This window comes from Phaethon lepturus, unplaced genomic scaffold, assembly GCF_000687285.1.
Source record: "Phaethon lepturus isolate BGI_N335 unplaced genomic scaffold, ASM68728v1 scaffold1962, whole genome shotgun sequence".
NCBI classification, from domain to species: domain Eukaryota; kingdom Metazoa; phylum Chordata; class Aves; order Phaethontiformes; family Phaethontidae; genus Phaethon; species Phaethon lepturus.
In genome coordinates this window covers 17,056-39,556 of record NW_010523871.1, presented here as the reverse complement: position 1 = coordinate 39,556, position 22,501 = coordinate 17,056, and the positions used below count along the sequence as shown (strand labels likewise).

At 38.4% G+C, this 22,501-nt stretch overlaps 1 protein-coding gene across 1 annotated transcript in view; it reads right to left on the bottom strand.

The window, feature by feature from the left end:
• Positions 1-22,501, bottom strand: part of LOC104617024 (28S ribosomal protein S5, mitochondrial-like) — a gene marked incomplete at its 5' end in the record, with an annotated part of 51,593 nt that overhangs the window by 12,283 nt on the left and 16,809 nt on the right. Inside the window, 3 exons of the mRNA XM_010282234.1 lie at positions 12,740-12,774; positions 17,165-17,398; positions 17,701-17,826. Of these exons, the coding sequence (XP_010280536.1) occupies positions 12,740-12,774; positions 17,165-17,398; positions 17,701-17,826 (395 nt within the window). The remainder of the gene's footprint in view (positions 1-12,739; positions 12,775-17,164; positions 17,399-17,700; positions 17,827-22,501) is intronic.

Sequence of the window (22,501 nt, the reverse complement as noted above, 5' to 3'; positions counted from 1 at the left end):
ATGGATAACTTTAGTAAATATCTCCTGTAGTATCCAAACTGACAGTCAGTTGTGACATGTCACAGTAACAAAACAACAGCCACTTTTCTGCAATTTGCCCTTTCAGTCAACTGAAAGCACTGCCACGTGGAGGGCTCATTAAGAAAAATCACTTCTTTTATGAGTGGTGCCCATGCAGCTCAACGATTACAAGTTGCCTTCCAACACAGACACAGCTAAAAGCTAAGGGGTCCAAAAGGTCTTTGCTACATCAGAGTGAAAGCCCAGAGTGCCCAGTCTACTCAAAAAACTCATTTACTTAAAGGAGCTTTAACAAATTGTCTGCGTTTTCCAAAACCCATCACAACAATCTACTGTGTGTACAGCTACTCCTGATCTAAGAGGAACTAAAAAAAACAGAGGAGAAGGCTTTTCTGATTCTTCAGCATCTCAAATGAAACTGCACACGTGTGGTTTCAAACCTCAGAATAATAGAATTAATTTTGCATGTTAAAATAAGAATGCATAAAATGCATATGGTGCAATTCAGGACATTTCATTAATGCTCACGTAAATGTTCATTTTTGTGGCATCTATCATTCTCAACATAATCCCTAAAATAGGATTTGGTATGTAAATGGGTCTGATGGTCCACTTACATATGATCATCTGATCACCAGCATTTTTTCCAGTAATACCATCCTTTAAAAGCTGTTTTGGGGAAGTCTAGACATATGCACACTAGTATATGCAATAAAGTATAGAAGACTGCAACCCATTTACTATTGCAACAAACCACTTGTGACATTAAGTGCAAGTTTCCTACTCATTTTATTTTGTATCATTTCTAGGCACAAATGACAAATCTGACAAGAATATATTGGACATACTTGAGAAAACAGAAAAAATCTTGATACTGAACTTATTTGTATAGGTTTATATTCATGTCTCTTTAGATATACATGACATATAGACCATTAAATATGAACTACCAGTGAAAGTCAGTTCCGTTGCTAAATGTTATTTTAAGATTTAGACTGAATACACTCATTAATAGAAAAGATATCCCTCATTAAGCTAACTTTAATTTAATTAAATTAATTCTTGCGCATACCAGTACCAATTCACACATTAAGTTGAACACTCTGAAAAGTCAAAGTTGATCTTAAATAGCAATTCAGTTTTAAAATTGTCCTGTTTTTAGCTGGGATAGAGTTAATTTTCTTCATAGTAGCTAGTATGGTGCTGTGTTTTGGATTTGTGCTGAAAACAGCGTTGATAATACAGGGATGTTCTAGTTACTGCTGAGCAGTGCTTACACAGAGTCAAGGCCTTTTCCACTTCTCATACCACCCCGCCAGCAAGTAGGCTGGGGGTGGCCCAAGAAGTTCGGAGGGGACACAGCTGGGACAGCTGACCCCAACTGACCAAAGGGATATTCCAGACCATATGATGTCATGCTCAGGGGAAGAAGAAGGAGGAGGGGGGGACATTCAGAGTGATGGCGTTTGTCTTCCGAAGTAACTGTTACGCGTGGTGGAGCCCTGCTTTTCTGGAGATGGCTGAACACCTGCCTGCCCATGCAAAGTGGTGAATGAATTCCTTGTTTTGCTTTGCTTGTGCATGTGGTTTTTGCTTTACCTATTAAACTGTCTTTACCTCAACCCACGAGTTTTCTCACTTTTTCCCTTCTGATTCTCTCCCCTATGCCATCAGAGGGGAGTGAGCAAGTGGCTGGGTGGTGCTTAGCTGCCAGCTGGGGTTAAATCACAACAAAAATAAATAGTGATGATATACAAAGAATAAAATAGCTCCGTCAAGATAACAGAAGGGATCCTATAAATACTCATCTTACTCTAAGGTATAAGTGCTGGAGCACTAGAAAATTAAAAATGAAAGAAAAAAAAAAGATGAGAATTAATTCAGGAAAAAAATGACTCGGGCAGCAAGGCAAAGAAAGGTCTATAAAAAAAGTTTAAAGATGACACAAAAAAACATGAAAAATGAACTATTTTTCACTTGCAAGCATGTTATCAGTCTGTGCAGCAGATACTGGAAAGTGATTTTGTTCAAAATCTTCATAGTCACCATAAAAGAGCACTACTGAATAGCAGAGACAATGTCTGCATAATGTTGTTTCAGGGCAAGGATTCACTACATTTAGGGGAGAGGGGACTCTACAAATGAGGAGAAGGAAGGAAATATATTTTTAACTCAGGCAGGACACTTGCTAGAGCCCTTTACAAGTTCAAACAGGACAGCACTGTTCTCAAATACATCCTATGAAGAAGGAGAACAGTTCAACTGCTAGCAGAGACAATGTCTGCATAATGTTGTTTCAGGGCAAGGATTCACTACATTTAGGGGAGAGGGGACTCTACAAATGAGGAGAAGGAAGGAAATATATTTTTAACTCAGGCAGGACACTTGCTAGAGCCCTTTACAAGTTCAAACAGGACAGCACTGTTCTCAAATACATCCTATGAAGAAGGAGAACAGTTCAACTGCTACAGAGAGAGAGATATATATATATATATATATGGGCTAGATTACATGCTACTCCCAGATGCTGCGAGGGAGGAATGCATTCCTCTTTTCTCTCATCACATATACTTAGAATAATACAGATCTACTTTCACCTCATGATAGTGTCAAATGGACACGCCTTGGTACCTGACTGCATATATTTGAAGGTAAATCTGCCCTAACCTCAATTATTTTACTCTATAAGTAGCATAATTAAGTGGAGTGCACAAAGATGTCTACAGATTAAATGAAATGCAACTGAAAAGTCTTAAAGAATCATAGGAAAATGGGCTAGAAGGTTACCAATTTTGCTTCCCCACCCCCTCTTGACAGATTTACCTAACCTGTTTTTAAAAACCTCCAGTGACAGACATCCCAAATACTCCCAGACAACCCATTCTAGTATTCGGCTTTCCTTTTGCAACTCATTCTTTACATCTAAATTACCCTTGTTCATTATTTAAATCCGTTGCTTATCCTTACTACAGCAGACATGTAAACTAGCTTATTCTTTCCCCCTTCAGAGGATTTTTTAAATATATAAACCAACACATAACTTTTGATTATCCAATCTGACATTACAATACAACATCAATGTCTTCCATGTCTCAGGAGATACTCAAAACCATGGCAACAAGCAAGTGGTTTGAAACACAGGATTCATCTAGAAATCATTCAAGCCTCTGGATGGATTCCCAACTGATGGTCGTCTCAGCAAAATGCAGGAAGATAATAAAGGACAAAGAAACGCATTTGCTCATGTATCAAGACAGGAGAGACCCCTCAGAGGCTTTTCTGGAGAGGAGCTGTCAGTCAACTCAACTTCTGACTTGCCTGATTATTCTTTTAACTTTCAGACAAGGAGCTGTTGGGAATCAGGCTATTCTGTTTAAGGAAATGTTTCTCATAATCACTCTCTCCCAATTAAATAAAGTAACTCACTTTCCAATAGGTTATGCCTGCACACAGTTTAAAAGAAATGAATGCTGCTTTCAGTTATATTAACTGTGTTTAGTCTTGCACCCTGTATACACTACTTATTAGTTATTAAGGCCATTTAAAGGGTATTTTATTTTAATTCTGGCAAAATCTTACGTACTCTGGCCACATATATTTCAACTAAGACAATGGATAGACTCCTATTATCACATCAAATACAACACTAACATTCTCTAATGTTGGTGAAAATGATTTCTGAATAAAACATTCCTTCATGGAAAGCACTTCACCAAGGAATGGCTAAATAATTTCAAGCAAAAGGCAGTTAACCATCATTCCAAAGACAGGTGACACAAACAATGACAGGGAATTGAGTGCTAAAAACAAAAAGACAGAAAACTGTTTCTTGCAGAATTGGTTGTTTTTAAACTCAAAAGAGGGAGCATGACCTGTTAGGGAAAAGCAATATCCCCTAAAAGGGCAAGATAGGGAAGGAATAAAATGGATAATAAATGACTTTTTACAGTTCGGGTTATTGATAGAATGTGAATCTGAATATAACACTCCTATCTTGCTGGGGGGGAGCGGAGAGCCAGACGGGAAAAGTTACCATTTAGTGCAAGACTTAAGAGCCATAAATAATGTAGTTGAGGACTTATAACCTGTGGTGGCGAATCCGTATACGCTGCTGACTAGATTAAAAGAAACTCAAAACTGGTTTACCATTTTGGATCTAAAGGATGCCTTTTTCTGTTTACCACTTGCCAAAGAGAGCCAGAAAATTTTGCATTTGAATGGGAGAATCCCGATACTGCGAGAAGAACCCAGTTAACTTGGTCAGTGTTACCACAAGGGTTCAAAAATAGCCCAATTTTCGGGAACCAATTAGCCCGGGAGCTTGAAGGATGGAATCCAGCATCTCCAAATGGGACATTATTACAATATGTAGATGATTTATTAGTTGCTATGACAATTAAAGCTGAATTTTCTGGGACTGAGTGGTTACAGAGTATCTCAGCAGATAGCCCACTTGATCCAGACACAGGTAACCTATCTTGGATACAGAATTTCGAAAGGAGGACAAGAGCTAGGAACAGAATGAAAGGAAGCCATCTGCTGGACACCAAAGCCAACTATGGTAAAAGAATTGCGGCACTTTCCTTGAGATGACAGCATCTTTTCTCAGTGGCGAAGTCACCGAACCAGTGGTCCATGACTGTCTGGAGACAATGGAAGCGGTTTACTCCAGTCGATCTGACTTAAAGGAAGAACCACTGGAGGATGCCGAAAATAATCTGTTCAGTGACGGAAGCAGTTTTGTGAGACAAGGACATTGTTAAGGCCAGTTACGCAGTAAACCACTACTTCTAAGGTGAACCCTTGGAAGAGAAATGGAACAGACCCTTCCAAGTCCTGTTAATCACCTTTACTGCTATCAAGATTAAAGAGCAACCGGCATGGATCCCTTATTCAAAAGTCAAAAAGGCCTCCCCTCCATGGGTGGTGGAACAACAGGATTCCTTAAAGTTAAAAATAAGATGGCAAAATGTATAAATATGTTGTGTTTATTGTAAATGTGATGACCATGAGTCCAAACTGTGAAATGATCCACTGAGACCAAAATGCGCATTTAATGCTATCCCAGCGTGTTACACAAATACTCCACAAAAGTGATTGTTAGATATGTACCCAGATCCCAGAAAACTTGAAAAAATAAGTCCCTTTAATAGGGATACCACTTCCTAGTCAAATCAATTGGACCAATCCAAAATTCTAGGGAAACATCAACTTAGAAAAAAGCCCCAGCGTAAGTTGGAATTGAGAACTGGAGAGCAGTATTTTACTTTCACCGGATTTTGGCTGGCCATGTTTATACAATTCAGAGAGTGAAGAATTTGTGGGCTATTTTGAAAACTATAGTGAGCAATTATCGTTGGAATTATCAAAAGCAGCTCACATTATGGTAAGACTAAATTTTACAGGCCTCCCAGTTCCCAATGGAACAGGATGGTATGGGTTGTGTGGTGGAACTGCTCAGAAAATATTACCCTTAGGATGGAAAGGAGCATGTACACTAGGAGCTCTGGTCTCCCATGTGACGATAATTAGTAAACTACATCAACAGAAGGGATGGATTAGAACTTTTCTTAGACAGACAAGAGCTCACAATGCCATTGCAGATAGACCCACAAAATACCACAGTTTTGTGAGGTCGCTCCTCCCATGGCTTGGTGTAAGTGAATTAGAAAAAACTTTAGTGAACATTTTGGCGGTAAAAGAAATAATAGAAAATAGGAGTATAGATGCAATACAAGCCCTACAGAAAGAGGTTTCTAGCCTGTCACAGGTAGTAGGTCAGAACTGAATGGCATTGGACCTGCTGCTGGCCACACAAGGAGGTGTCTGTACCGTCGTAAACACTAGCTGTTGCATGTATGTGGATCAAAGTGGTAGGATACCTACTGATTTGGAAGAAATTTGGAAACAGACTAAGATGTTACACAGAGTGACTTTAGATGACACCTCTTCGGGATTTGAGGAAGTCTGGAACAGATTAACCTCTTGGTTACCAAATCTTAAATGGATTAGATAATTGTTTGTGCATATATTAATTGGAAGTCTATTTGTTTTGTGCACTTGTTGTATAATTTGATGTTCAATGTGGTGTTGTCAGAAGAATATGGATGACTATGCTACCTGGAGGAAAAATAAGATTAAGCATGAAGTCGCAACAGGAAAATATTTCAATTGACGGACAAGCGATGATGGTGTATTATAGAGAGTTGCGAAAGAATTCGCAAGGGTGCTAGAAAAGGGGGGACTGAAACAAACGTATAAGACAAGGAAAAGGTTTTTAACATGCATAATAAATCAAATGTGAGTTTCCATAGAATTTTCTTCTATAAGGATTGTGTAAGATAACTGTACCATGGAAGACTTCTTTTATCCTGTGGTTAATATTCAACACACAATTGACAAGAACCAGCACAAGGTTGAAATAAGCAAAAGACAGTGGAGGAACCAATGAGAAAAGAGTTCATCTGAAGGACAGACAATTTAAGGGGGCTAAGTGCCATAAACCACCACCAGAGACCACCAGGAGACCACCGACTCATTTAACAGTGCATGTGTTAAGGACATTTGAATATGTTACTAATTTCCTGGAAATTTTAAGACTATGCAAATAATCATACTGAATATGAATGTATGTACTCTATATAATTCAGATGCTGGTAACATGAGGCATGCATGTTAGGTGGAGATATCCCCCATGCATCCAGCACTTCAATAAAGATGTCCACTTAATAACTCTTCGATGTTATTAAGTTTGAATTTCTTAAGTTTGCATTTCTTTAAATCAATGGAAACTAAATACTGATGTAGCTTTAAAGTCTCTTGAACATCTCACATCCTACTCCTAAACCTGTGCAGCCTTGTGTTGTAACAAACCTTGCAAAACTGACAGATAAAGGGACTCTGCTCTATATATTTGGTCTCATCCTGGACTGGGACATGGCAACTTCCTTCCCTCTTTGACTACAATCCCATTTAAAGGGCAACCTTTTCCTTTCTCTCCAAACCAAGTAAACAACTAATTTCACAGTTCTTTAGGCAGCAGCTCTGATTTTATTGTCAAGGGACTGGATCACTTTTCCTGTCTCAAAAAGGGAGATGTTTGTCCACATTCCAAGAAAAATGCAATCAGACATAAGGTTTGGCAAGAAAATCAATGTTTGGCATTTATAGCTTGCTTAGAGATACACAGTGCAGAAGACAGTTGCAGTCTCAAAGAGATTAAAATCTGAATATGAGATTTTACTATTACCACAGTGCAAAATCTTGAGACAGAATAACTGTTTTCAAGTGTATCCTACTAATTAAGAACATGTTATTCCTTGCCAGTTTTGTCAGACGAAGGATTTAAAAAGAATTTGCGTGAAAGAAAAACAGCTGTTCCAACAGTATATGACAGTTGGCAGTGGATAGAGAGAGCGTGATCCCTTCCAAAAAGGGCATCACTACTGAACTTTGTTAGCGGAACACAAGATGATATACTGTGAGTGAAATTAAATAGAAACTCAAACACAGACACTTTGGAACAAATACCTTGTCTGGACACAAGTACAACATAATATTGGCTAAAAATACAGGCAGTGTTTCACAGACCTGTTTGGTAAATAAAGCTGTAATGACAAGAGTACAGTGATGAACAGTCATTTCTAACCCATTTAAAACTGTGTAACAACTCAATGGACAGGAATTTTATTTTATAGTGCTAAAAGGGTATCAGCATTCATATTAAGCAAAGAGACCTGACATGCGATCTATCATAGAATGTGTACTGACTTAGGTTAATACCTTGGGTCTCAGATCATGGTTAGAAATGAGAAGTCTCTTTTTCAAAGCAGCAGCTAGAATAATATAGTTTTTCAATAATAAAGCAGTTAAATATTAATTGCAAACGAAAGTTCTGATGATAATCCTGAAAGGAACATAAATCTAAGAAGCAATTTCATCTGTACGTAAGTAAGTAACATGAAACTGTTCTAAGGTGACAAGTTTATGCAACTGGTCATAGTCAACACAGGTTCATGAGGGGAAAGTCCTGTTTAACTAACTTCATTTCCTTTTACGACAAGGTCACCCATCTAGCTGACCAAGGGAAGCCAGTAGATGTGGGGGTTTGGGATTTTAGCAAAGCTTTTTATAATGTCTCTCACAGTATCCTTCTGCACAAAATGTCCATCACATAGCTAGACACGACCATAATATGCTGGGTGAATAACTGGCTGATGGGTCAGGCTCAAAGAGTTATCATGAATGGGGTTACCTCAGGCTGGTGGCCAGCCACCAGTGAGGTTCCCCAGGGCTCTATTTTACAGCCAGTGCTCTTTAATGTTTTTATAAATGATCTGGATGCAGGAGTTGAATGTACATGAAGTAAGTTTGCTGATGATACTAAATTAGGAGGAGCTGTGAACTCCCTCAAGGGTAGAGAGGCTTTACAGGGAGATCTGGGTAGACTAGAGAGGTGGGCAATCACCAATATGAGCAAGTGATGGATTCTGCACCTGGGATGGTGTAATCCTGATTATACATAGAAACTGGAAGACAAGAGGCTGGAGAGCAGCCCTGCGGAAAGAGATCAGGGGCTTTGTCTTGATGGCAAGCTGAGGATGAGTCAACAGCGTGCCCTGGCAGCCAAAAGGGCCAACTGTGTCCTGGGGTGCATCAAGCACAGCATAGCTAGCCAGTTGAGGGAGGTGATTGTCCCACTCTACACTGCACTGGTGCAGCCCCACCTCGAGTACTGTGTGTGGTTTTGGATGCCTCAATATAAGGACATCAAACTATTAGAGTGTGCCCAGAGGAGGGCGACCAAGATGGTGAAAGGCCTCAAGGACAAGACTTCCGAGGAGCCGCTGAGGTCACTTGGTCTGTTCAGCTTGGAGAAGAGAAAGCTGAGGGGTGACCTCATCACAGTCTACAACTTCCTCAAGGGGGGCAGCGGACGAGGAGGTGCTGATCTCTCTCTGGTGACCAGTAATAGGACATGAGGAAATGGTATGAAGCTGCATCAGAGGAAGTTCAGATTGGACATTAAGAAATGGTTCGTCTCTGAGAGGGTGGTTGGTCACTGGAACAGGATCCCCACAGAAGCGGTCATGGCACCAAGTCTATCAGTGTTCAAGGAGTGTCTGGATGACACTCTTATTCATATGATTTATTTTTAGGTAGTCCTGCGAGAAGCAGGGAGTTAGACTCAATGATCTCTATGGGTCCCTTCTAACTCAACATATTCTATGATTCAATGATTCTCATTACTTTACATACAAAGCTACTGGGTTGATTTATGCACCACAGTATTTGTATAACAAGGTTTAATTTAATTTATCGAAGCACAATTCAAATTTTCAGAAAAAGTCCTTATGAATTAATTTGGTCTGTGAGAGTTCAGTGGCAGTTACTGGAGTCTCAGATTCTTCCACTCTAGGTGCCAAGTTATGCAAAGGAAGTCACCTTACAGCAGCTGTTTCCAGAATGGCAGTGCTCTCTCACAGCCACCTCAGCACAATGCTCCACAAGGATGACTTCCTTCACCCTGCAGCTGACCTGAAGAGTCACTGACAGTTTCCTGCTTCGCGGGGCTCCGCACACTGGTGAGGTGGGCTTCAGGGCACAAGGAGCTAAACATGGCTCTAACATCTCACCCCACCTGTATTGGGTTTGCATGACAAGGTTTTGGTAGTGGGGGTGCTACAGGGGTGGCTTCTGTGAGAAGCTGCTGGAAGCTTTCCCCATGTCTGATAGAGCCAATGCCAGATGGCTCCAAGATGGATCTGCCACTAGGCAAGGCTGAGCCCATCAGCAACACTGGTGGCACCTCTGTGATATTTAAGAAGGAGGGAAAAAAACCAGCTGCAGTTATGCAGCTGGAAGAGAGGAGTGAGAATATGTGAGAGGAATAACCCTGCAGACACCAAGGTCAGTGAAGGAGGGGGAGTAGGTGCTCTAGGCACTGGAGCAGAGATTCCCCTGCAGCCTGTGGTGAAGACCACAGTGAGGCAGGCTGTCTCCCTGCAGCCCATGGAGCTCCACGCTGGAGCAGGTGGATGTACCTGAAGGCAGCTGTGACTCCACGGGAAGCCCGTGCTGGAGCAGGCTCCTGGCAGAACCTGTGGACCCAGCGAGCAAGAGGAGCCCACACTGGAGCAGGTTTGCTGGCAGGACTTGTGACGCTGTGGGGGACCCACACTGGAGCAGTCTGTTCCTGAAGGACGGCACTCCATGGAAGGGAACCAGGCTGGAGCAGTTTGTGAACAACTGCAGCCTGTGGGAAGGACTCACGTTGGAGGAGTTTGTGGAGAACTGTGTCTGGTGGGAGGGACCCCACACTGGAGCAGGGGAAGAGTGTGAGTAGGAAGGAGAAGCAGAGACAATGTGTGATGAACTGTCTGCAACCCCCATTCCCTGTCCCCCTGCACCACTCGGTGGGAGGAGGTAGAAGAAATCGAGACTGAAGTTGAGCCCAAGAAGAAAGCAGGGGTGGGGGGAAGGTGTTTTAAAATTTGGTTTTATTTCTCATTACCCTGCTCTGATTTTGATGGTAATAAATTAAATTAATTTCCCCAAGTTGAGTCTCTTTTGCCTTGGATAGCAGCAACTGGTGAGTGATCTCCCTGTCCTTATCTTGACCCACCACAGCATCAAAAAGTTCTGCAAGTAACACTGAATTTCTCCCAATCCCTTCTTTCACCAATAAGATGAATACTTGTGAATAAGAAAAACTTGGCTAAATCTTCTCTGTGGGCTTTCTAATGCCCCAAGCTGGAAGTAGTCAGTTTGCCACACCACAGAGGGTTTTGCTTCCTAACAGATCAATCATTTTGGCAAATATCAAGTCCTTTTAACACATTATGCGTTTAAATAAATAAATAAATGATTTTGAAATGTCAGTTGTCTAGAAAAGCAACTTCTGGACACAGATAGAATTGGAAATGACTTGGCCACTGCTACCACAAGTCTCTCTAAAATTACGCTGCAAGTAAAAGAGAAGGGAACATACAAGGGTAGAGAGCAAATAAGTGTTCTCACTTCCAGACCAGCTCCCTTTCTGGATGCTGTACAGCACCTGATTCTGGACTGGGAGCAAATGAGTCACCAGTCAATTTACTTATGAAGTCATAATTCCCCCCAACAATGCTTACACTAGTTCTACGGTTTCCATAGCAACTAATGTATTTGAAATGAAAGAAAAAGTAATAAGATAAATAGGAAGCATAACATACATTGCAAAAGTGTGGGTGTGCATAGCACTAATTATTAATGGTCTGCTGTGGAATGAATTGCAAGTTGCCTTTTCAGTAATGGCTTTTCCATTGAGAAGTAACATGGGTCCACATATCTGCATTACTAACGCTACATTTCACCAGTAAAAAATTAACACCGATGGATTTCCTAGCTTTTGAAGCAAAATATACCTTTATCATATTTGAAATAAGCATCTTCTCTGACCACATTCTGAGTGGTGTTTCTGTTGATATCAGTAACAATTTGGGTCACTAAGGAACTTTTTTTGGTAGTGTTAAGGGCCTTACCCTTTAGCTTGAAGTTTTGCTGTCAAGTCAGCAAATATCTTGAGTGACGTGGATTTAGTAGTCAGCTAATATCATTTCACACGAACCAAGGGATTGCATACAACCAGTTACACATTGGAAAGTTACTGTATGCTTGAAAAAGGTGACATCATGAAATGTAAGTGATTAAATATTTTTAAATCTCTGTAGCGTCATAACTTACCACTACAAAATTATTCTAAGGTAATTCACTGATTTTATTAAATACCTAGGGCATGCAGCATGCATTTCTGCATGTATGCTGTTCTTTAAAATATCCCACACTTCCATTAAGAAGTGCTAGTCAGACAGTCACAGCGTTCAAGAGTACCAAAGACAATTCTATGATGTCCAGCCAGGAGTAAGTTCATGAGATAAGCAGGTGAGAGTCAACCTTATTACTTGCAAATAAAGACAGCAGGATTTACAGCACATATTAGACCTTATTTACTAAAAAAAGAGAGACAAAGAAAATACCAGAACACGGACATCTTTTGTCAATTACTAGGTTTGATTGACAGATAATTTTAAAGTGAGATGATGCAATAAAATCTGTTTAGAAATGAGGGCAGAAGTGAGACTTGCATGAGTCCAGTCATAACCATCATCCTTACTCTGTCAATAAGCATAATAACAAAGTGGATATAGAACTATGAATGGGAAATTTTGTCAGAGTACTTTTCCCAGAAGGTATAAATATCATAATTTAACACATCTAGAACAAGTGAGTATTTTATTACTTGAGAGACACAGAAAATGGGATCTTCGTCCCGCCCACTCTCTGCCCTATGCCACCGCTCCCCCAATTTCATGAATAAATTATTTTACAAGCAGAATTATAAAACTTCCTACTTGGTAGTTTTGTCTGAGAAATAACCCTAACACTAGTTACTAGGTTCCCTATTATGGTTGTTTGTGAAATATTAAAGCTTTATCCGCAGGCTTTTGTCATCTCGGAGTTACTCAAAACCGCCTCTGAATTAGGTATTATTTGCTCAACAGAGAAGATAAGGCCCCAGTGAAAAGAATGACAGATTATGTCACACAGTTGAAACAGTGTATCAGAATAATTCCTATTGCTATAAGATTGACTTAGCAGAGACTGGTTAAATAACTGCAAGTTCAATATAAAATAGTGGTAATTATTTAAAGTCTTTAAAAATATTTGTAATGCTTACCTCAATGACTCTTGTTTCAAAATCTCCATAAGTTTCTATAGGGAGAAAAATAGGGTATTACATTTCTTTGTATTATTTACCTATCAGCACCGCTCCCTGTAGATGGTATAATTTAAAAAGAACACAATTTTTATGTAACAATAATTTATAAATTAATCTCAGCAGTAAGTAGAAAAGGTAAGAATAATTTGAACAAATGTATCTAAAGTGAGCTTTATTAGTTGCTTCCTTTTTAAAAGACCCCAAATACGTTTTTTTACTTGACTTCATTCAGTCAGTCTCTTTTAGAATAAGGTCAGTGAAAAAATAGCATACAGCTCTTATTTACAAAGCACAGGGTTTTTTTCATTTCTTCAGTAACATCAACATATGTGAGGAAAACTAGCTTTTAAAAAATCCAGTTAAAATCGTAACTTCCCAGAAAGTGTAATACTACTCTTATAATTACAACACAGCTCCTGTTATAATTATGACAGGACAACTGTTAAATAGATTCATTGTGCTCTATTATGGACCCCAACCTCCAAGTACAATCAATATCTCATCTGTTTAAGTACCATACATGCAGGGAAATACAATGGAAACAGTCTCCAAAGAGTGTCCAATCTAAATAACCAGAGTAGCACAAAGGAAGAAAAATAATAATTTTTTAAAATAGTAAAGCAAGAAATAAAAATTTAACTGTTTTATCTGAATATCACACAGAAAGCAAAGCTGATGGAAAAGCTAAGAAATCCTCAGAATCTGTTGAATATTTTGATAACAAGCTAAGCTATATATCCTCTCCGAATTAGATCTGAAACTTTCTTTTGGAAATCACTGCAACTCACCATTTCCACCGATGCATTTTTGTCAAATTATATTTGATATTCTTCCTAATTCTTTCCCACTGCAGAAATGCCATGAAAAATTACTATCCACAGCGTGTTATGAAAATTAAATGTTTGGGTTTTCCCGGGCTGGCAGTGCCTTCTTCCCTAAATACTGCTCTAAAACTGTGAATAAACCCCAAATTTCATATACACTGAGCAAAAGCTGCAAATTGTTAAAAAATAAAAAAGTAAATCACCAAATCACTTCCATCATAGCCATACTGTTATCCAATATTGTTCAGAATATTCTGAAACTTGTATTAGACAATTATCAGGGATTCAAAGAAACTGCAAGTTTCTTGATACATATTTCAGTGAAATTCCAGAGAGAGGGGTGTGTGTGTAAAACAAAACAATAAACAGCCACTTCAAATAATCAAGAATCACATAGCCAGACTTCTTTTTTATCTCTCTCAATTTCAAATTCTGCCTGAAAAAATGTCTTTGCAATCAAAGACAATTACAGCATCATTTACTTTGTCTAGTAACAGTTAAGGTGTTTTGCATTGTAAAATAAAGATGGTTTCTATGTCAAAGCTGTGTTCAAGTCTTTTCATCACAGTGGTGATGTGTTCAGCGTTTCATTACATATTCACATTTCATACATTATATATTCATCTCTAAGTGACAAACATATCCTTTTCACTGCACAGAAAGTTAGTAAGTTTCTGCTCTGACATTAGAAGGGACTTCAAAGAAATAAGATGTTTTTGAAACATTTTACAACATTGTGGGGGAGGAAGGAGCAAAAATATTGGAGAGCTCTGGGCATGACATGGGCATCTACATGTACTGCCTCCAAAGACAGTAAGTCCAACGGAGATCGCAAAACCGTGCAAACAGCAGCCCAGTCAGGCCTTCACCCTGAGACATGCTGTAAAAAAAGTCAGCATGCAAATCCCTTATGCTTGGCTTTCAGCAGTTCCACCAGCATTTTTCAAAATCCATTTTATAGACACAGGCAAAAATGCCAAATCATGGATACTGCCAAAAAGATCCCATTTTCTCCGATTTTCTGTTTCAAAACCTGATGTGCACACAAACACCTGAATATAAATTGGAAATATATTTGTTTCTTTTTATGCAACTGAGAGCATACTTACAATTTTATATAATCTATAATTTAATACAGATATGCTTTCCACAAGGAGTATCCTATTATCAGCTTGATTGTGGGAAAAAAAACTACTGACTTTGAAAACAATGGAGTAAAATGCTACATCTTGGTATAAGAAGCAGAATAGATAAAAGATCCTTCCAACCTCCTGTTTTTCCAGTTTCTCTCACGAACAAGAGCATTTCAGCATAACAAATGAAGACCAGTGTTAATTAAAGTATTTAATATTTATTTTATTTGGTGTAGTCACAATGAGACTCTGGAGAAAGGCTTGGGAACTGAAAACAGTATAATGGTGAAGAAATGGGGACTCATTCCTTCATTAAATATTGCTTTATCATTTCCACATAACCTCCAAGATGATTATAAACATGACCATTTCACCACAATTTAGAGATCTGTTAGTCTACAAGAAGCAGATTTTTAGCTCACAGTAGAGAATATGAATGCCAACAGACACTGTTCCCTCTCTGAAGCCTCTTCAGTTGCATAGCAATAATGTAAACTTGGAAGAAAAAGAATTTTATTTCCAACTGAAAAATACTGTTCTTTCTCTGCTTATAGCTAACACAATAAGTAAAGGTGTAAGAAGTAAGAAGATGCCCCTGAAAGAATGAAGCATTAAAGAAAAAAAAAAAAAAAAATCACAGTACGTAATCAATATCACTAGTATCAGTCAAAAGCAAAATCAAGGAAAACACTGGAAGGTAAAATTCATACATGCATAAATGTTGTTTACAACAGCTGCCACATCCTTTAATGGAATAAACTACTTGAAAATATATTTGAATTTAAAACCAACATAGTCTTGTGTTCAAAGTATGGAACTAGAACCATGAAATTTTCTTTACTTTCTCTATATTCCACCACTGACTTATGGGAAATTTGGAACAATTCATTAATTTCTCACATCTTCTATTTTTCAGTTGTAAGATTCAGTGACAGGCTGCCAAGGCCATTGTCACATCACTGTCTTCTGTGGAATACTTGCTTTCAAGGTAATATAATGAAACACAGGGAAGTAAATATAGGAAGTCTGTCATTTGTATACTGCAGTATTATGCTAATATTAAAATAGAATGAATTGCTCCTAAAATTGAAGACAACCAAAAAAATACTCAAAGAGATTGGCAGGCAAGTTCTCCTTAAATTCACAAGGTAAACCTGAGGGAAACAGTATTATCTCAGACAGCACAGCAACAGAAGCTACAAAATCATCAATACCAGCTATAGGAATGAAAAACCTTGGAAGGGAACAGAGAATAGATTGCATGAATTTATAGAGCAGAAAGCTACAAATATGCAAGTGTAACTTCAGTCTACAAGGAAAAAGGCACTAGATCACACTGGACAGACAATGCTCTCACTACCTTATGGCTCGGTTCAAAGCATGTCTGAACTTTTAATTAACATCCAATAGAATGTCACCAGAAAACCCTCACAGACAGAAAGAAATTAATACACAAAGCATCAGCCAGACTGGGGAGCAAAGCTGATTGCAAGAAGATCAGACAACAATATAATTGTGATTCCATGCACGTAATTTCCCACTTGTGTTGACTTGCTGCAACATATGTTCCAAGATCCAAGCTTGCATTGGGAGAACATATTCCTTGACAACGAGAGCGCCGAAAACATGAACAAGCTTAACACTTAGAATGACTGCAACAAGCCTGAAATAACAGTGCTAGAAAGCATCAATTGTCTGTCTTAGCTCATCTTACTACAAAAGCCCACAGAAAGAGGACAATAAACAAACAAGCATCATTAAGTACTTCACAAAAAAACTCAGCTGAATATGAGTAACAACTCATTTTCATATTTAATTAGTTGAAAAGGATTAGGCTTCTAAATGTTAAACAAAGCTACTACAGCATTTCTAGTGGTCTGAATAACACCACTGTAAAAAGAGTTCTCTCTTCACTCTATGTATAGGAACTCTACTTTCACTATAATATTTAATCAGGCAGCAAATATATAAATTAATAACTTAATATTAGCTACATTCAAACTACATTATCTTTAACCATATTTCACTATATGACCTAGAAAAAAAAAGCCTGTTTTATCGCACAGGATCCTTTAAAATATGGCTATATTTCATACTCAGGACAATTGATGTTGAACACAGAAAAATATTTCTATACTTGAAGATTCCTATAACAGTCTAGAAATAATACAGTATTCTGTATAGAACACCATACAGTCTATAACATAATAGTCTAACAGCTATATTAAACTAAGCAGTGATTTAACAAATTTCACTTGTGTTAACAGAACTTGTTCTTTGATTTGGCTGCTTTGCTTCATGTATGTGCATATAAGAGAGAAGTATCAAATCAATTTTCAGTCACAGGAAAAGTCAGGATATCACTTTCTCTGAACCCCTTAGCCTTTCTGGTAAGTAATACTAAGATAGATATTCAGTTTTCTTACCTCCATTGGGACCTGGGTCAGGAGGATCCAGAATGACACCTCCCCAACAACTTCCACTCCATCCTCCCTCTCTCTTAACTTTTATTTTTCTTCTCTTCTCCCATGTATCTCTCTGCTGAATAATCTCAGACTGAATTCTCTCTCGTTCTTCTTTTTTTCGTTGGGTAACTGCCTGGATTCTCCCACCTTGTATCACAGGAGCATTAAGACCAGGCCAGAGGAAACCAGAACGTCCTTAAAAATAACAGAGAATTACATTTTATTCCAAGTTAGGACTGAAACTCTGCACACTGGAAAAATGCAATAAAATTCAAAGGTTCTCACATATTTCAAGTGCATTTTATGACACAGAACGAATATTTAAAAGCCAAGAATAACTCTAAACAATCATATCAGGATTTTCTTTAAAGGACAAAAATATCTCAAGCAGTTCTGCCACCATGGAAATTAAAAGCAATTTGTCAATTTATTAAATCAAGAAACGCTATACACAAAAAGGTCAAGACACGTCTTCAGCCCCTTATTTGTGAATTTACCTTCACCAATCTCCTGGCCTTTATTGAGATTCTTCCTTAGCTTTTTCTTCCTTCTCTTTCCTCTTCCTTTCTTTACTCCCACACCAGTCTCTGCCAAAGCTCCTTTCCATAGCTCATCAGCTGTCACTGAAATAAAAATGCTTTCATAAGTAACATACAAGTTACAGCTTATACTGGAAACTGAAGCTGAACAAAAAAACCTCGAAAAGTTAACCCTTGGTTGATCTTTGCTAGGATTTAAAACTGTAGGATTACTGCCTTGCTAAGAAAATTATTTCCCACTGTGTGTGTATCTGTATCTGGTGCAGAGATGTCCCTCTACTCCTGATTATTGCAACCAGACAGGCACACAGCCAGGTGCATGGTTTTTAAAAGGATTTTCAAAATCTACTCAATGGCAAACATTCCTAATCAGTAACCGGTAAGGTATTAAATCCCAGGTCATTGAAAGAAAATCATTCATTAGTAACTCAGAGCAGCAATACCTGTAAGCACTTATCCAAGGACAAATGTAATTGACAGTCAACTTGAATCACTCCTAAAAATATCCAAGGGTTAGCCTGCTTTAAAAAGCCACAATACACAAGAAGTTAACAAACAACATAAATCTGTAGCTGTTCTCATGTTCTGACAAAATACAAGCTCCCCCCCACCTTATTGCCTGTATAAATGCAAAGGAATGTAAGGTAGAAAGAATGTAAGATGCCTTAAACAGCCTTATCACAGCGCTCAGGCTTTGGTCAGGCCTCCTCACTCAGCGGCTGTGTACATGACATCCACTGTCTTAAGATGTTTCACATAACATATGAAAGCATGACTTAGGAAGCACGTATTTACTAGTTAACTTCAAACTACTATTTGCCTAACTGATCAAAATATAGGATATCCTCATAACTTGGACAAAAACAAACTACACCAAATGAAACTGATGATGTGAAGAAGACACACACATATTTCATATATTTCATCCTATTAGTCCAGACAAGAAGGCTATCACCACAGAATACACAAGCGTCACCATTGTTGTATTTGCAGATTAATGCTATTATATGTTTCACCCAGGGGCAACGTTACTATCGCAGTATAACTCTCTTCTCTGATTAGAAACTGATATTGTTTATTTAAAGTTGACATAAAAACTCAGTAAACACTTTTAAACAGGGGAATTAAAATAACTATGCTGAAATAGCTACAGTTTCCCAACAGCAATTTATGCTTGTTAGATTAATGCATGTGAGAGATCCTGTCCTGCAGACCAGCAAACGCATTGGAACTGCTATGTACAACTCGGTGAGAGAGAGCAGCTACCCAGGACTTCCAGAGGTACTGCTAAGTGCCAAGGTTTATTTTGGTATTGAGGAAGTTTGTATAAGGTGTCAATGTGGCTCTTCCAAAGCTACAATGCCCATCTTTTCAGCCAAAAATCTTTTTCAAAGTGGGATGCATAACTGTGATTCTTTTTTGAAAACTACAATCCTGAATCAAGTAATCAAAGCTCAGTACACTGGAAAGCAAGCGTACAAGGAAGGACACACAATACTACGAGTCCAGGAAGCTACAAAATAGTATTCTCTCAAGATGGGCAAGAGCAGAACGGTCTAGAAAGTCACTATATACCCAAATAGCATATTGTACGAATAGCACAACAAGACAAAATATGTAATATAGATTTCAACTGTATGACAGACAAGTGGAGATTGTGTATTACAGACAATTAGAAATGCACATGGATTGCACATAACAGCAACATTTATCACTTCTTATATGCTGTGAGGCAAGAATTATATTTGCTCCTGGGTAGGCTTTAGTCCCTGTAAAAAAGACATTTCTGTCAGAAATTACACTTTTTTTTCTAGACATTCAAGAGAACCCTAATGTCCAGAGGTTTATGGTTGAAAAAGACCCTACAAACAGTAACTGTATCAAAGGGCTTGAAACCAGTGTCTGAACTATCAGGCACTAAAAAAATTTCCAGCTGATTACAACAAACTGATGCGTGTAGCTGTGTGCTAAATGCAAAAAGAAACCAACCCTCCCCCTCCCAAACCTTTCTGCTGCACAGAACTCACCAAACAGAAAAACTTCACTGCTGATTGAGCATGTTACTTTCAATAACGGCCAAACTGTGATAAATACTAGACTGTCTACAAGAAGTCAATATTACCCTAAGGTAACACTGCATTAAAGTTCAGTATAGAAAAAGACTGGTAGTACGTAGGTGCTTGATGCAGCTTTTCATGTTCTAAAGTGGACTATAGGACTGTTGCTTAAGCTGGAAGATTGACAATCAATCACATTAAGCTTCTTAGCTTATTCAGAAAACATTATGTAACTAGCAATTTCTTTTTTTTATGATAATCCTGCTAGCCTGGAAACATGGAATTACAATGAAGGTATTTACATTTTTTCTTTGCAAGGTTATTTTTAGGATGGAACAGTTCCCCAACCTACTGCAGTTTCTATGGCTTCACAAAGGGTCATAACAGCTACCAAGGAGGCTGCAGAAAGGCAGCAACAAGCAGTTGAGATGCAAGAACAGGGAGTGCTTGAGCTGGTAATACACTCAAAAAACCCCCGGTACTTTGAGCTGTATTCTAAATATCTCTACAATAAGATCACTTAATTCCAACAGAGGAAAGTAGCAAGTCACAGAGTAAGGAGATTGTGTTGGTACCAAAGGAGACCAGTCAATGCCAACAGGTCGAGCAAGATGAGGTCCGACTGAGTCAAGTTTTGGCCTCAAGCACCACACAAACTGACAAAATTAGAACCAGAGGAAAATGTCAGATTTGGTACCAAAGTGCAGTTCATCTAATCAGTCTATAATAATATCATCCTGTGTTTGGAAAGCAGATCAATTCAATGAAAAATATCAGAAGCCTGCAGGCTACAGAGCTGAGAGCTCTTTGTAAGATGGCAGATATCACACTGATTTTAAGAAAAGTGACAAGAATGGAATATGGAGGGGATAGGCTGCAGTGAAGAAGATTACAATGGGGGGGGTATCCTTAGTTGCCAGCTGAGGTTAAACCACGACATGGGGACATGGCTTACGACTATAGACAGACAACACAGCAATAAAGAAAATAAAAATCTGACCATAAGAAAGGTCAATCCAACTTGTCAGCAAAGCACCAAGATGACTGGAGAGCATCTACACAGGAAGGAGAAAGGTCTTGTAGCGGAGATAATAACCCAAACAGAAATGAGGATCGCTGTACTGCTTTTCACATTTGCAGAAATGCTCTGAAATGAAGACAGTATAGTAGGTGTGCAGTCTCCGAGTGATTTGTAGCCTTGCCTTTATTTTGCCTTTGTAAAATGGGAGGCTGCATGTATTCCTCCAGAGCTAAAATAGAACCAGTCATAAAAGCCACCACACATTTCTAGCCAGTTACTGAAAAGCACATAGCTACTAACTGAAAAAAAAAAAGGTAACGTGTCGATTTTATTTTATGGCCTAGAAAAAGATCCACTACTGAGTTTTGCTTAACGCATGCAAGGTGATCACTAACAACCACCAACAGTAAGTTTGTATGACACCACTCCATTTTGCTTAATCTACCTAAAAAAATGGCTGTAATATTTTGAAAAGGATTTGGTTTTGTGTTTTTTGTACTATCCCTGAATTTCAGGAACCAGACAGCACTTAGTGCTTACTTCAGATGAAGATGAATATTAGACCACATCTCAGTAACTCATAAGTATTACCAAAACAACTTGCTGTAAACCATATCAGAAAACAGTATCCTAGATCTTGATACACTGAGATTAAAAGCAGATTTCTTTGCCTTCTGGAAGATGAGTTCCTTGCTTGCTTAGAATATAAACTACAAAGAAAAGACAAATAGCAGTAAGTTGGAAAACTGAAGGGATTAAAAGGAGAAGACAGGATCAACTTTGTAAAACAGCTAAGCAGGCTCACTTCCACTTATAAGTAATTTTTCCTTAAGTTTTTTTATAACAAATAGTCTTGTGGCAGCACAGCAGCAGAGATTCAAAGGCATTCATATTAATGACATAATAAAAATATTAACGAACATGTTATAATAAACATGCTTCTTTCAATGTACTGTTGCCCATTAATGCCATTATATCTATGCATCTGTACTACCTTAAGTAACTTAGTAAGATCTTGTCACGGACTAACTGGTTTGCCTACACACCTCAGAGAAGTGTGGCTCTGTCTTCTTTAGAATCATAAAATAATTTAAGTTTGAAGGGATCACAGGATTTCAACAACCCCAACCTCTACTCAAGCATGTCTACCTCCAACTTTCTCAGAAGCACCTCATGATAGAAAAACTAAGATATCAATTAGCTAAATAAATCTTATTTATGCACCTGAAGAAGTAAGTCGATTTACACTGACAATCAGGTTGCCAAGAGACCACTTGCACAAAAAACCTAGTCTAGAATTCCTGTAACAGAACTGGGAAGAGAACAAGATTTTCTGAGCCACCTCATGTAAACAGAAAAAACTCCTTCCTCTCCAATGTTAGGGAAGCAAAGAACAAAAACAGTGCCTGCAATCTCAAAATTTTAGTCCCAAGGTGAGAACAGTAGCCTAAACCTGGGTCTATAATAAAAACTTCAATACTCAGGCAACCCCTGGTATGACTGCCACAGCAGGACTCTCAGTGGCAACATATGCTAGAATAGCATTTCAATCTCAAATTCCAGGTTCCCTATTACAGCTTCTATTCCCTAATAAGGCATATAAACTGCATATACAAGTTGTTGCTTATGGAACAAAACTACAGGACAAAAAAAATCTAAGGTGAAAACTCATAGTAACATG